The sequence below is a fragment of the Bolinopsis microptera genome, chromosome 10 (assembly GCF_026151205.1).
Source record: "Bolinopsis microptera isolate Bmic1 chromosome 10, MBARI_Bmic_1.0, whole genome shotgun sequence".
NCBI classification, from domain to species: domain Eukaryota; kingdom Metazoa; phylum Ctenophora; class Tentaculata; order Lobata; family Bolinopsidae; genus Bolinopsis; species Bolinopsis microptera.
Window position 1 is genome coordinate 15,443,121 of NC_087081.1, and position 15,230 is coordinate 15,458,350.

General features: G+C 40.1%; 2 protein-coding genes across 2 annotated transcripts in view; both read right to left on the bottom strand.

Annotated features, from left to right (window-relative positions):
- LOC134822081 (1-phosphatidylinositol 4,5-bisphosphate phosphodiesterase beta-4-like) overlaps positions 1-15,230 on the bottom strand; it is an 858,242-nt gene that overhangs the window by 568,784 nt on the left and 274,228 nt on the right. The gene's annotated exons all lie outside the window — the stretch shown is intronic.
- LOC134822006 (short-chain dehydrogenase/reductase family 16C member 6-like) lies at positions 12,390-13,586 on the bottom strand. Its single transcript, XM_063832839.1, has 2 exons — positions 12,809-13,586; positions 12,390-12,568 (listed from the first exon to the last, which is right to left on the bottom strand). The coding sequence occupies exons 1-2, from the start codon at positions 13,577-13,579 to the stop codon at positions 12,401-12,403; spliced, it is 939 nt and encodes a 312-aa protein (XP_063688909.1). The 5' UTR covers positions 13,580-13,586; the 3' UTR covers positions 12,390-12,400.

The window sequence follows — 15,230 nt, forward strand, 5'->3', positions numbered from 1 at the left end:
TTCCAATTGATTGGTAGTTAGCGTGTACGTACGTTTCTTTCAAAGCTGCAATTGATTATAAACGATTATTTGAATGGTGGCCACGTGCACTTCCAATACAATGAGCATGGAGCATCCTCACTTTTTTCATTTCGATCTGTGATCTGGAAGTTGTAATTCACAGTTAAAAGAACGATCGCTGAAAGGAAAAAAAAGTATGCAATTGAAGTTCGGAATAGATTCTCTGGCCTGGTAGAGGAGGATGATGGGGCCACTGAAAGCTACAGGAAGCTTATGGTTGCTATTGAGGCGGCAAACAAGAGCCTTCTGCCAAAGAAGACTCGACAAAAGCAGATTGACCCCTCAAGTGACCCAAGAGTGGACAGTGCAAGGAGGGGACTGTTCTTGGCCAAGGACAAATACCATCAGGAGCCTTGCGAGGAGAAGAGAGAGGAAGTCGCCACTAAAAAGGATTTGTTAAAGGCCTGCTACAAAGAGGTAGAGGAGGAGATCCTGAAAGGAAAGATCAGGAAAGTTGAGGATACTGCTGATCGTTGTAAGAACAAGGAAAGCTGGAAGCTTGTCAACGATATTTCAGGGAGAACAAATCCCAGCTGTGGACTCGTTGAAGGGGGCAGCTCAACAGAACGTCTCGAGAACTGGAGGAAGCACTTCTCTGGATTACTTGGACAGCCACCCACAGTCCCTGACAATAGTATTCCTATCAGGAATATACACCCTCCACTGAATATAGAGGATGGCCCGTTCACAATTGAGGAACTACGTCTTGCCAAAAAGCAGATAGTAGAAGGTAAAGCTTATGGTGATGATGGTATCTCACCTGAAGTGATGAAGAGGGTGGACATTGATGACGTCATCCTGAAGTTCTGCAACGATGCACTATGTGACGGTCTCATGCCCGATCAATGGAAGCTCAGTAATATTGTTCCTGTGCCAAAGAAAGGGGACCTCACTAAGACCGACAACTACAGAGGAATATCTCTGACATCGATAGTCAGTAAAACTCTGAACAAAATGTTGCTTAACAGGATGAAGCCAAGTCTTGAGGAAGTTTTAAGGGACAACCAGAATGGCTTTAGACCTGGGCGCTCTACAACATCGCACATTCTTGCTCTACGAAGAATTATGGAGGGTGCTAGAGCCAAAAACCTAAAGGCCACCATGGTTTTCATTGATTTCAAGAAGGCGTTCGATAGTGTGCATAGAGGTTTGCTCATGAAGATATTGAAAGCATATGGCATACCAGAAGCCATAGTGCGGCTCATTGAGGGTATATATACGAGCACAAAGGCTAAAGTAGTTACAGCTGATGGTATAACAGAGATTTTTGATATCCTGGCTGGAGTACTGCAAGGAGACACTCTTGCCCCGTACTTGTTCATTATCGTGATTGACTATATCATGACAGTGACTATAGACGATGATGACTCGGACTCTGGGTTCACTCTCAGGCCTGCACGGAGTAGAAGGATTGGTGCCGAGAAGATCGCAGACGTCGAGTTTGCACATGATGTTGCCCTTATCACTGATACCATTGAAGGGGCAAAACTACTCCTGGACAGGCTTGAGGAAGCAGCACTGAGTGTTGGGCTAGCCATGAACGACACTAAAACTAAGTTCATGACTCTGAACATGACAGAGGAGGCGAGTAGTCTTAACAGTTGTGGTGGAAACCAGAGTTTGGAAAATACGAATTTTCGTTTTGTTACGTTCCCTGCTGTGGGCTTCATCTGACCGAAATCAAACTTACAGCACCTCAATCGTGTCATATGCCACATGTAGATGACTGACTAATTGGTTACGGGCCAGAAATTTGGTAAAAACTGTAAAATTTTGGTCCTGCAAAGTTTATCTTAGAAAACTGAAAATGGGACAGAAAATGGGACAATACAAGGTTTACAAGGTTTACAAGGTTTACAAAAAATAGATCTATATTACAGTGAGATAATGTCAGATCAGCATAGCTAAAGGTCAAAGTCCGAAATCCAAATAGAAAATCCGTTACCATTAAGGTGTTTGATGAGTGTAAAGAAAAAGTGAAAATGAAGGGGCTGTGGAGGAAATGTGATATCCCGTACTGAGACACTAATGTTCGTGTTTCTTCTTTATAGGGAATCGTGTTCTGCACAGCTGAGCGACGAACTTGGTGAATTCCACTATGTGCTCCGGTAGAAAGAGGCTCTTCATGTCATGAAATAGTAATGACTTTGTGGGCTCCTTCATGTTAGTCCTACTGGAATGGTACCTGGGACATGTTCTAAGGAAGTGTTCTTCATCTTCTATTATCGGATCAACACAAGGAAGATTAACAAAGAGCTCCATCATGGACTTTTCGCTGCAGAATTCACAAATTCTGTGATGTTGACTTCCAGTTCTGCTCCCATATCTTCCAGTTTCTACGTTTAGCTTATGTCCGCTCATTCGGATCCTAGCCACTAAGTTGCTTCCAGTTCTCGACGGTAGCGTGAGGTACGGCTCCTGCTCGAAAGCACCTTTAACTTTATTATAGAACGTAAGCTTCTTATTGGTTTGTCTTTCTGTTTCCCATAGATTGATAAATCGGTTATGTGCCCTTTCCTGACATAACAATGGGTTGTAAAGTTGATGTTCAAGTTTGTTCTCGTCGAGTATCATTAGCATTGATTCCAGTGCTCTGAACCAACCTAAATCAAGTTTCTTCTGCTCAGCAAAAGCGTGCCTGGCTAGGGCTGGTGAGTCTTCTAGTTCAAGTCTTGCAAGGCGATTATGGAAATCGGTGACTTGTTTAACATATCGAACTACAATAGGGGTTCTTCCGCAGTCTCCCCAAACAGCTGCGTTGGATGTAGATTTGCCAACTCCAAGGGTCCATTTAAGGATGGCGAGGTGCATTCTTTCGAATGGGTCAGCTGCAATGCCTGCCAGTGGGGATTGCTTCGTATTGTCAGTTGTGCTGGCAAAAGCCTTAATTCCTGAGCTACTGCTGATCCAGACTTCCACTCCGTACGATACAACTGGCAGTATGAGGGAGTCGAGCAGTTTAAGAACTGCGACCTTGGATATATTGTTAAGGTCTACTTCACTTTTCAGTCCAAAGTATGCCCGGAGAGCTTTTTGTCGTAGAAGGTTTAGTGCTGTCTTAAAGCTGCCCGACAGTGAGAAGGTGATCCCTAAATAGCAATATGTTTTCGCTGATGGGATTGTTGCTCCCATGTACTGAAAACCGTAACTCTCTTTGAGTTGCCTTCCACTTTTATTAAAAATCATGATGGCGGTTTTCTTGGTGTTCACCGTGAGCCCCCATTCTCTGCAGAATGACTCAAGTTCAGAGATCATGACCTGAAGACTTTCTTTCGAAAGTGCGAGGAGGACAAGATCATCTGCCCACAAGAGGTGGGTCAGAATAGTTTCATTCAGCAATGGACTTGAGATGTCTTGAACACTGTTCAGTCGTTCCGAAAGTTCATGGATGTAAGTTTTGAATAGTTCGGGGCTCATTGGGTGGCCCTGCTCCGTACCTGCAAGAATATCAAATGAGTCTGATATTTTAGCGATCAGCTTGATCTTAGCTTTGGAATTCTTGTACATATGTTCTAGACATTTTAGGAATTTTCCATCTATACCAAGGGTTGAGAGCTTGTACAGAAGAGCTTCACGACTGATGGAGTCGAAAGCTTTGCGAAAATCCACGAAACAAGAGTAGAGTCTTTGTCCTTTGTTATTCACGTATTTGTCTACACAAGTGGAAAGGGTGAACAGATGATCCACAGTTCTAGCATTCTTACAGAAGCCAAGCTGGTTTACTGTGTCCGGGCAATGTTCCTTCCTGAATTTTAGCAAACGGTCCAATAGGATTGTCGCGAAAAGTTTACCAAGGTTGCTCCCGATCGCAATGGCTCTGTAGTTGTCGGGGTCGTAGATACATCCTTTCTTGTGGAGTGGGCTCACAATCGTAGTGTTCCATGGGTAGACACCAAGGTCCAAGCAACCATTAAAGAGCTTAACTAACACAGAGAGAGCGCAGTGGTTCTGGGCGGCAGACTTAAGCTGCTCATTGAGTAAACAATCTAGTCCAACTGCCTTACCGTTCTTAAGTGTTTTCACCGCATGTACAACCTCTTTCGATGATATCTCATCATTTAGTATGCTCATTATTTGTTCATTTGCTTTAGTCACTGTTCTATACTGTGGGAAGTTTGTATCCTTCTTTTTGTAGAGATCCAGAAAGAATTGGTAGAACTTCGCCATGTCGAATATGTCCAGCTTGGAGGGTTTTTCGTTAAACTTCTTCAGTTTCTTCAAGTTCTTCCACGAAATCTTATTTTCCTGCAGAATTTCCTGGTTTAACTCTTGGAAGAAAACAGCCTTTTTCCTTTTTAACAATTTTTTATAGTCCTTCTTCCTAGAGTAGAAGCGGATTCGTAGAAGGGCGTCCGAGGGGTTTTTCCCGTACTTCCTTGTTAGAATATTAAGCTCTCGCTTAGTTGTAATGCACTCAGCATCGAACCACTTTTGTTTTGGGCGGAGTTTACTGCGTCGTTTCTTTTTAGAAAAACACCTTATCTTTTGCTCACTATTGGCACAGTTTGAGGGTTGATCGGTGCAGAGTGCGCTTTCAAGAATGTGAACGAACTTCTTGTTCGTGGAGTAGATGTTTTCTACTGTATCAAGAGTTGAGGTCGAAATATCCAATAGCTGATTTGTTATTTCGGCCTTGTTAAGATTATCAGTAAACTGTTGGGCCGTTGCATCTCCATCCCATTTCGGTCTTTTAGGTGCATCTTGATGAAGCTCTTGAATTAATTCAGCGGCTATCATTTGGATTCTAACTGAGAGTTGACAGAGGATAGGTCTGTGATCTGATAGGTTAGTTAAGGAAAGAACTTTGAACCGTTTTACCATATTCCTGATGCTCGGTGAAACTGCTATGTAGTCAACGACACTTTGTCCGTTGTACTGATAGCAGGTGAGCTCACCAAAAATGTCACCAATGACATTGCCGTTCAATAGAGTGAGGTCACAGCTGCCCAGAAGGTCAAGGAATCTATTACCTCTTTCATTTAGTACAGAATCTTTACTGGCTCGGCAAGGTCTGGGTGCATTCGATTTCTTCTTTTTCATCCAGTCTTTTGTCACTGGGATGAAGTTGACACCACCTGTACGAGCATTTAGGTCACCTACTAGCATAATTTCAGAGTGACCAAGTTGCTCTCCGATAAAGTGGAGAAGAGCTTCAAGAGTATTCTCCTCAACTCCAAGACTCTTCATCCTGACTTTATAAGAGGAATTTTCGGGTGAGTCGTATATGTTTATCAGAGTGATGTTCTTTTCGGCCTTTGTGTACGTTTTCGAAATGGATACTGCTTGGATGTCTGTTGAACCTGTTTCGATTTGGGTAATGTACTTTTCGAGCGACCGTTGAACACCGATGCATAGGCCTCCTGATCTTGAGGATACCCTGTTTTTGTTAAAGCAGCGGTAGTTGGGCACCACTACTTCTCCCTTTGTTTCTTGTAGACAAAATATCGGTGACATCTCGATGATCTCACGAAACTCATCAATCTCGGTCTTGTTTCCTAGTGAGTGGTGAGATATGTTATTGATGTTCCATGACACAACTGAGAGGTCCTGATCATGGTTTTGTGCTGCGGTGTGGGATAGTTCATCAACTTTACTGCTATTGTCTCTCTGCAGTTTTCCCACAATTACGCTCCCTGTATTATTCATTATGATCGTTGCTTCGGGTGAACTCATGTAAAGTTTGCCTAGTTAGGGTTGACGTTCTATTAAGGGCATCTCGGCATCTGAGCCATAGTTTAGCTAAACCCTTGGGCGAAAGTCTCAGTGCTTCACCGTCTTTTGTAACATATCTCTCCAAGTAGCCGCTGAGGTTGTCATTACCGACTGTGCATATTCGGTCTTCATAGTGGTTCTCTTCTCTGAGCCATTTTATAAAGTCACCCATATATTGGTTGGCAGCTTGAATCTTTGTGTTGAGGTTAGGGTTACCTGGTGTTGGTATTATGAGCGAGTAACATATCTTGCAATTGGTTTCTTCTAAGGCCAATCGAAGGATACTTTTAAAGTTTCTTATGAAAGTGGGGAACGTTAGCCCCCTCTTGATGTCATTTATTCCCAAGTGAATAAAGATTATCTCAAGGTTGAAGCTTTTGATTTCGGATATGAGCTTCTGTTTTTCCACTAAGTCACTAACTGAGCTGTATTGCACTTTTTTAATATCATAACTTCTGGAGAATTTTCGCTGGTCGAAGTCTTCATGGTAAGAATCATACACTAGGAGTACTTTCTTTTTTCTTTGATACTCGTGACTTGACTTTGTGAGTGATGCTTGTTGTGGTTTATGAGTTACTTCGGGAGATGCTTCATGCAAATTCCCTTCAGCCTCGCCTGGAGGTTGGTCAATTATCGACGCCGTAGGTTCCGCATTAACCTCTAATATCTCCGAGTACAACGTGGTAGATGATGAGCACTTATGAATGGTTTCATCGTGATTTGACTCAACTTCCTTTGATATCGCCTTTTCTTTATCTCTAGTTGCGCTTAAGAGTTGTTGCAGACAATTTATGGTATCATTTTGATTTGGCTCACAAGTAAAGTCGCTTAGCTGATCCATTATCATCTTTTCTTTATCTTTAACTGACTCTGTAAGTTGTTGCAGGCCAAAGGTGATTCTTTCAATGTCGTCAGCAGATGGTTCCTCCATATCGGCTGTTTCATTTGCACTGTTCAGAGAATGAGGGATCATTTCTTCGGTTTGAGTTGCAATCTCGTACACAGTTGTTTCTGTCTGGGCGCAACTATCCGTCGTCGACGGACTTGTAGATAAACTGTTTCTTAGGGTTTCTGTCTGGACGCCGATATCCACTGTAAATGGACCAGTTTCTTCATGGGTTAAAATTTCATTTGTTACAGTTTCTCGTTGAGAGTCGGCATCCTGTGAGCGGCAGATGGTTGCTGTTTTAAGGGGACTATTCATTTTTAAATCTCGGCTTTTTTCTGCATCACAGTGACAAGAGCAGAGGACAGGCTTTGGAGAGATGTTAACCAAGGACTCCAACCTATCAACCGTTTGGGCTAGACAATATGATTTTGCCATTTTCTTCGGGATTTTGAGTTCCAGTAGCTCAATTTGGTTTCATACCATCATCAGGTAACTGACTAATAGTAATTGGTTTCTGACTCTGGGTTCACTCTCAGGCCTGCACGGAGTAGAAGGATTGGTGCCGAGAAGATCGCAGACGTCGAGTTTGCACATGATGTTGCCCTTATCACTGATACCATTGAAGGGGCAAAACTACTCCTGGACAGGCTTGAGGAAGCAGCACTGAGTGTTGGGCTAGCCATGAACGACACTAAAACTAAGTTCATGACTCTGAACATGACAGAGGAGGCGAGTAGTCTTAACAGTTGTGGTGGAAACCAGCTGGAAAAGGTGACAGACTTTGTTTACCTTGGAGCATGGATAGCAACGACAGAGAGGGACCTGCGGGTCAGAAAAGCTAATGCTTGGGCAGCCTGCCACAAGTTAAAGAAGATGTGGAAGTCTGACCTTAGAAGAGGACTAAAGATCCGTCTATTTGTTGCTACTGTGGAGTCAATACTTCTTTATGGTTCTGAAACGTGGACGTTGACAGAGCAATTGAAGAAACGCATTGATGGCTGCTACACCAGAATGCTAAGGATGGCACTAAATGTGGATTGGAAGCAGCGCAAAACCAACAAAGAAGTCTATGGCAACCTACCAAGAGCAACCATGAAGATCCAAGAGCGCAGGATGCGACTAGCAGGCCATATCCACCGGCACCCAGAACTAGTCGCAAACCGCTTGCTACTCTGGGAACCAACTCATGGGGTGCGGAGTAGGGGGAGACCAGCCATGACTTATGTTGATAGCTTACGAGCTGACACGGGTCTCAACGACACTGGAGAAATGGGCGGACTTATGGCGGATAGAGTTTTATGGAGACAGCGCATCAATACTCGGACGCTGAAGCCGCCTTAACTCAAGTAAGTCAGCTGAAAGGAAGAAGGATCAAGGCTTATGTGTTCATAAACAGTGACACAAAAAGTTTACCCAATCTGTCAAATTTGTGATCAGAAATTTTCATATTTGAAAATGGGACAGAGTTTGGAAAACATGAATTTTCGTTTTATTATAAGTTTTCTGCTCATGCTGTGGGCTTCATTTACGACCGAAATCAAACTTACAGCACCTCAATCGTGTCATATATCACTTATAGATGACTGACTAATTGGTTGCGATGAGAAATTTAGTCAAAACTGTAAAATTTCGGTCCTGGCAATTTCATTATCGAAAACTGAAAATGGGACAGAAAATGGGACAGAAAATGGAATAATATCAAATATGATTTTGCAATTTTCTTCGGGATGTTAAGTTCCATGACTACATGAGTACAGCTCAATTTGGTTTCATAATATTATCAGTTAACTGACTAATTCAAATTGGTTTCTGAGCAAAAAGTTCGGCCAATCTGTCAAATTTGTGTTCAGAAATTTTCATATATATATAGACCTTTTGACAAAGGGGTAGGATTCTTTCTTCTTGGAGAGGAAGAATATATTCAACGAATAGGTGTACATTTGAATGATAGATCTGTATATAGTATTGTAAATAATGTAGATGATTTAGTTTCAGAATTAATTGATAAAATTTCATGTTGGACAGTCAAGTATAAAGAAGAATTAGGTATGTCTAAGAAGGTCAGGGAGTGGGTTATTCCGTGTACGGAGCTCAACCAGCCTGGTAATATGTACCTGAATCCCAAGGCCCACAAGCCACCTTTGTACCCTGGGAGGATGATTACTACTGGATGTGGTTCGTACATTGAGAACCTATCTGCCCTGACTGCATACGAATTGAAGAAGGCTATTTTAGATTATAGAATTATTGACACCCCTCATTTTTTGAGGAAGATTGATAGCTTGAATGAGTCCACCATATTGTTGGGTAAGGAGGTGATACATGTTGCCATAGATATATCCAACATGTTCACCAATATCCCCAGGGATATGGGGATCCAACAATGCACCAAGCACCTGAATGAAAGAAGTAGTTATGATCAATTGTTCAGTACATAATGCATTATTAGTGCTCTAGAAATCACTCTTGATTACAACATAGCTTCGTTCAACGGTATAACATACCGTCAGGAGCGTGGAGCGGCGATGGGTCCTAAGAACTCATGTGAGTATGCAGATTGTGCAATGGATAAGATCGATATTTTAGTTAATGAAAGAGATTTAGAACATGGCCCGCCACACAGACCAGCATTCTGGGGTAGGTTGCGTGACGATATATACATGGCCTGGCCTGGTACTGTTGAGGAGCTTCTACAATTTATGGAATGGCTCAATAGTATCCATCCGGACCTTGTGTTTACTTACGACTACTCTAAGGATGGTGTTGAGTTTTTAGACACCTATGTCTATGCTGTTGGCGATGTTATTCATACCAAACTTTACTCTAAGCCCAGTGACACCCATTGCTATCTCATCCCCACCTCATGTCATAGGAGCCATGTTCTCAAAAACATACCCTATGGTGTGGCGAGGCGAGTGAGGCAGAACAATAGCGAAGACACTAATTTCTTAGAGCAAAGGGAGGTATATACTGGTTACCTTGTAGCCCGTGGTTACCATTCTAGTATTGTAGACGATGCTTTCAACAAATTTAGTGATATAACCAATAGGAAAAACTTGTATGCCCCTAAAAATAAGGATGAGACGACTACTTGTCTAATACCCATGGTGATGGATCAAAATCCAGCACTTCCCAACATGGGGAGCATTATTCACAAGTATAAGCACCTTCTTAATCTCGATCCAGCCTTGAAGAAGCTAGTACGTGCTGACAGTGTATTTGTAAGTCACCGAAAGAATCAAACTATCGGTGGCATGCTTGTACACAATAAGTATCGTGCTAGTGGAACTGTAAGCAGTGATAGAGATGGAGAAGCCACTGCTAGTCAATTTCTTGAACCAGACGCTGCAATATTGCCGGCTGTTCGGGAGGCTGACAACGCAGGGTGCCATGCCTGTGGAAAATGCTATGTTTGTAAGCAAAGTTTCCTGTCCCCTTGTTCCAAATTTAGTAGTCACCATTCCAAACAAGTTTTCCCTATTACTAAATATATAACTTGTCAGAGTAATAACCTTATTTATTTAATGGAGTGTAGAACTTGTAAACAGTCGTATGTAGGATATACTACTTCTAATCTCCCTAAGAGATTTTCTAATCATAAGAGCCACATTAAGAAAGGTATCAGAAGTTGTAAGTTAGTAAATCACTTTTTAGATATTGATCATGATTTAGATTTTAGTTCAGTAGCCTTATATAACTCTTCACTTAGTACGCACCTTTCTGTTATTATAGTGGACGCTCTTGAATTTAAACCTGAAATAAGTCAAGCAGATAGGGAAAAGGCCATGGAAGCTAGAGAGGGGTTCTACCAGACCCAATTGAAAACCCTTGAGCGTTATGGGGGTATGAACACCCTCGATAGTAACCACATCCTTTTTAAATCCGCTGGAGCTTAGTGTTTAGTTTATTTATTTTATTTGACATGATCTCAGCCTATAAACCCGTGTTTAGTTTACAATATTGCTATCAGAGACGTGTTATATTCATTACTATTTATATATTTTTACTGCTTGATTCAGAGAAATCTAGCTTTTTCCGAGAAACTAATCTTTAATAGATTAGATAAAATGTACACAGCCATTCTTTTCGTTTGATTATTACACAGTATATTTTAGTTTTGTACCGTTTTAAGTCACATAGTTTTGTACGTCTTCCTAAGACTTGTTTTCCTTTCCTAGTTTGTAAGTTATTTTAAAGATTTGTGAATATTCCAGTTGCTTTTAGAACAATTTTATCTCAGATAACGATGTTTAATAAAATGATGCAAAGACTTATTTCGAAGATCTAATCAACACCGACTTTTAATGTGTAGGAGTACAGCTACAAAATATATATATATAAGTAAGTAAGTACAAAATGAAACGACCGGTTGAGTCAGACAAATGTTTCAATCATGATACAAAACCATGATATCATCAGTGACAACTAAGGTATAGGAACTAATATCAAAATTAACATAAACATTCACTCGTGAAACAATACTAGGGGTTAGATATATGAGTCATTAGATTATAAAAGGAATTTCCGTCCTGGAGTTAAGTAAGTGTGGGTCAGAGGATCGAAGTAAGATTTCTAATTTCTCAGACGTGCACAGATCGCAGCTGTTCTGGCCGGCTCTGTATCCGTGTCCACGTCTGATTATTTTCCATTCGATCCTGAATTCTAACCCACGGTACAACGGGACCGGTACAACGGGCACACGTCATCATTTCGCCTGGAGCGGTACCGAAATAGAACCAAACTGTCGGAGAAGATCTGGTCCTTCATGGTTTTGTATCATGATTGAAACATTTGTCTGACTCAACCGGTCGTTTCATTTTGTATCTAGCTCTCGGCTTGCCGATTGAGCACTGTAAGCTGACGACGCCACCCACAATTAAGTAAGTAAGTATATAGAAATGGGACAGAGTTTGGAAAATACGAATTTTCGTTTTGTTACGTTCCCTGCTGTGGGCTTCATCTGACCGAAATCAAACTTACAGCACCTCAATCGTGTCATATGCCACATGTAGATGACTGACTAATTGGTTACGGGCCAGAAATTTGGTAAAAACTGTAAAATTTTGGTCCTGCAAAGTTTATCTTAGAAAACTGAAAATGGGACAGAAAATGGGACAATATGATTTTGCCATTTTCTTCGGGATTTTGAGTTCCAGTAGCTCAATTTGGTTTCATACCATCATCAGGTAACTGACTAATAGTAATTGGTTTCTGAGCTAAACGTTCACCGAATCTGTTAAATTTGTGTTCAAATTTTCATATTTGAAAATGGGACAAAGTTTGGAAAATACGATTTTTCGTTTTGTTAACTTTAAGTTTTCTGCTGTGGGCTTCATCCGACCGAAATCAAACTTCCAGCACCTCAATCGTGTCATATGCCTATAGTTGACTGACTAATTGGTTGCAAGTGAGAAATTCAGTCAAACTGTAAAATTTCGGTCCTGTGTAAAAAATGTAAAATACTATAATAGCTGGCAGCTGCATATCATTTTTTTGCAATCTTGCTAACTATTGCGAGTTTTCAACTTCATTTGCAAGCTGACATTGGTTCATAGTTCATACGAAAGATATTCACGTTTTGGTAACCTTTTTGTGATTTATGCCGTTTGTACTGAAAAGATGTTGTCAAAAATAAAGTGTAGATAATAGAGTTAATTGATATTTTTATAATTTTAGATGAGAATATTTCGGTATTATTTACTTAATACTAAATAATATAACAGAACAGATCGATTATTTCTAATGTTCTCGAATATTCTGGAAAGATTTCATGTACTCAAAGTTTCCAAATATTTTTGCTAGTCGACGGAACATCTTCGAACCGTAGATATACTGAATAATGAAGTATTTTTCTACGTTTTGAGGAATCATCATTTCTTCTCGCTCTTCCTCGATCGCCAAAATTATCTGAAAATGAAATTTATAGTTATCATTCGAATAGAAATAAGTTGTATAATTATATTGAAATTTTAAAGGAAAGGGAAAATAAAATTGTTAGTCACTGACACTGCAGATATCATTCACCTTTATGTTATAATTATAGAAATTATATTATTCATTCTATTAAAACCCTAATTTGTTGATCTTAATCATTTAATTTAATTATACTAATTAGTTATACTGATTATACTAATTATAATTGATTACCTTGCTAGCAGCGTGATCAGGCTCAATTGCTGGAAACATCCTGTTGAGCTTCACCGTACAATTGTTAAACATTCCCGTGTTCATAAGATGAGGGAATATGGTGGTAACTTTAACATTGGTGATCCCGCAGCAGTCGTGTTCGTACTGCAGACCCCGGCTGAACCCCACAACGGCGTGTTTTGAGGCCCCGTAGTCTACCATCCGGGGACACGGACCCAGTCCCGCTATGGACGCAACATTCGTGATATGTCCTCCTTTTTCCAGCATGTCAGGGTAAAACACTTTGGTGAGGTGCATGGGCCCTAGCCCATTGACGTTCATAACTTTGGTATATCTTTCTATGGGGGTCTCTGAGAAAAGCTTCCCAAAAACTATCCCAGCATTGTTGATGAGGTATTCCAGATGTCCCCCTGCAGCGATGTTTTCATCCACACTTTCCTTTAACTTGGTCACACTATCCGGGTCACTCACGTCACATTTGTACACGTGCACCGTGCAATCCTGTCTTGACCCGTATTCTTCTCTCACTTTCTCATTCAACTTATCGTTCACATCCACACAATGAATGGTGTTACCATCTCGTGCTAGCTTTTTCAGAAGTAAGTTCCCGATTCCTTGTCCGGTTCCTGTGATAAGAATGTGGTTGTTTTTTAGCTCCTTGCGGGGCCTAGAACGAGAGATGAAGTAGAACACTTCGAGAAGAAATGTTGATATTAGCTGAACATGAAAGATGAGAATCTCCAGCCACCAGCTAAAGGTGCTATTTTCCATTTTACTTTTCGCTACAGGATATTTGTATGGTTAATCATGTTAAACAAATTTTATAATACAAACTATATTTTTATCCTAAATTAGAAGCCGTTCTATAAAATTGCATATCTTTATAATTATAAGGAAATGTCATATCAATTATCATATGAACTGTATACGCGTATAGTATACGTATAGTATACGCGTACGGCAAGCAAACTGTAAAAAAAGAATCTCCGATGACCGCCGATTCATAACTGATGATATAATGTACGGTAAACATGTGCTATTATAGTACAGCAACGATAAGCTGATTAATTTAAGCTCAAAATTGCAATATAATTACATTAAGAAAGGCCAAATTCTGGCGGTTGTAGTATGAGTATTATAGTCGATAAAAAGATAGTATAAACTAAGAAATTCGAAATGGTTCAACAAATCAACAGTTCAACAGGCAGAAGTGTAAGAGGGAAGGAGAGATAACAATAATTGCGACTCTGCAAGAGAGATTGAATTAGTCCATTCATGAACTTCTTGTGTGCTATCTTATGGAAATAGTACTTCTTATCATGTCATATATTATGAGATAACTTCCCATAATATTAACGACAGTCGTAATGAAAACCACGAGATGGCTGGGGCGTGGTATCGTCAAGTATCAGTCATAAATTGCATATGAATGTTTGTACAATTTTATGTTATTATTAAATAAATATTCAATGTAAAATAATACATTATGTATACATTATTTTTGAATTACATCGAATATACATTATACATTTAATGTACATATTACATGTATAATGTATAATGTATAATGTATATTCAATGTACATGTAGGTCGAACCAAGTGTATGCCTAGCATAAGAGAATGTGAGGACAATTTTAACGGTATAAGGAAAATGAACAAAAGGAGAAATGTCGTTCAAATTGATTAATTCTGGCCCTTTGAAATCAAGGCTGGCAAGGTTCAACAACAATTGCATAATAATGCGGGAGAAATAACGGTCAAGTTACGCACCCGTGACAGTGCAGCATGACGTGGTAGTTCCACTTACACTGAGCATGACACTGGTAGCACGCTAGTAAATCGGTAATTCTACTTCTACTACGACTGATAAGTGAAACTCCGGGGCAGATGTGATACTTCCCAAACGAGTAGCATGAAAGGCAGGCAAATAAAAGGAGGATACTTGGTAATTCTAAGTGAAATAATTTTTTAAGTTGTTCGATTGTAACCAATCGATTATAATTAAAGTTTATTCCTAAATGCTATTCAAACGCAAAATTGCAATCCACAAGCTGAAGTACAAAGCTTTCAATTCGCACTGAAAATGTTCAATATGTGATATCTTTTAACAGCAACATAATTTTCTGGATAACATGACCGATAAAGCGATAAAGCGATAAGAAGTTTGTTAAATACATATACATTTTGTATATGTTGTAATATTAAATCATTGAATTTAAATTTTCAAGACTCAAGAATTTGACGACGAACTCCAATAATCAGCCGGCAAATACAAAAAAGCAGAGGACACCTTTATTCTTTTATTAATAATAATTACTAATAATTGCTGATCGCAGCAACAATTGTAATATAAAACTGACCATATCAACTACACACTGTTAACAAAACGTAACAGCCTATACACACTGTATAAACACGTAA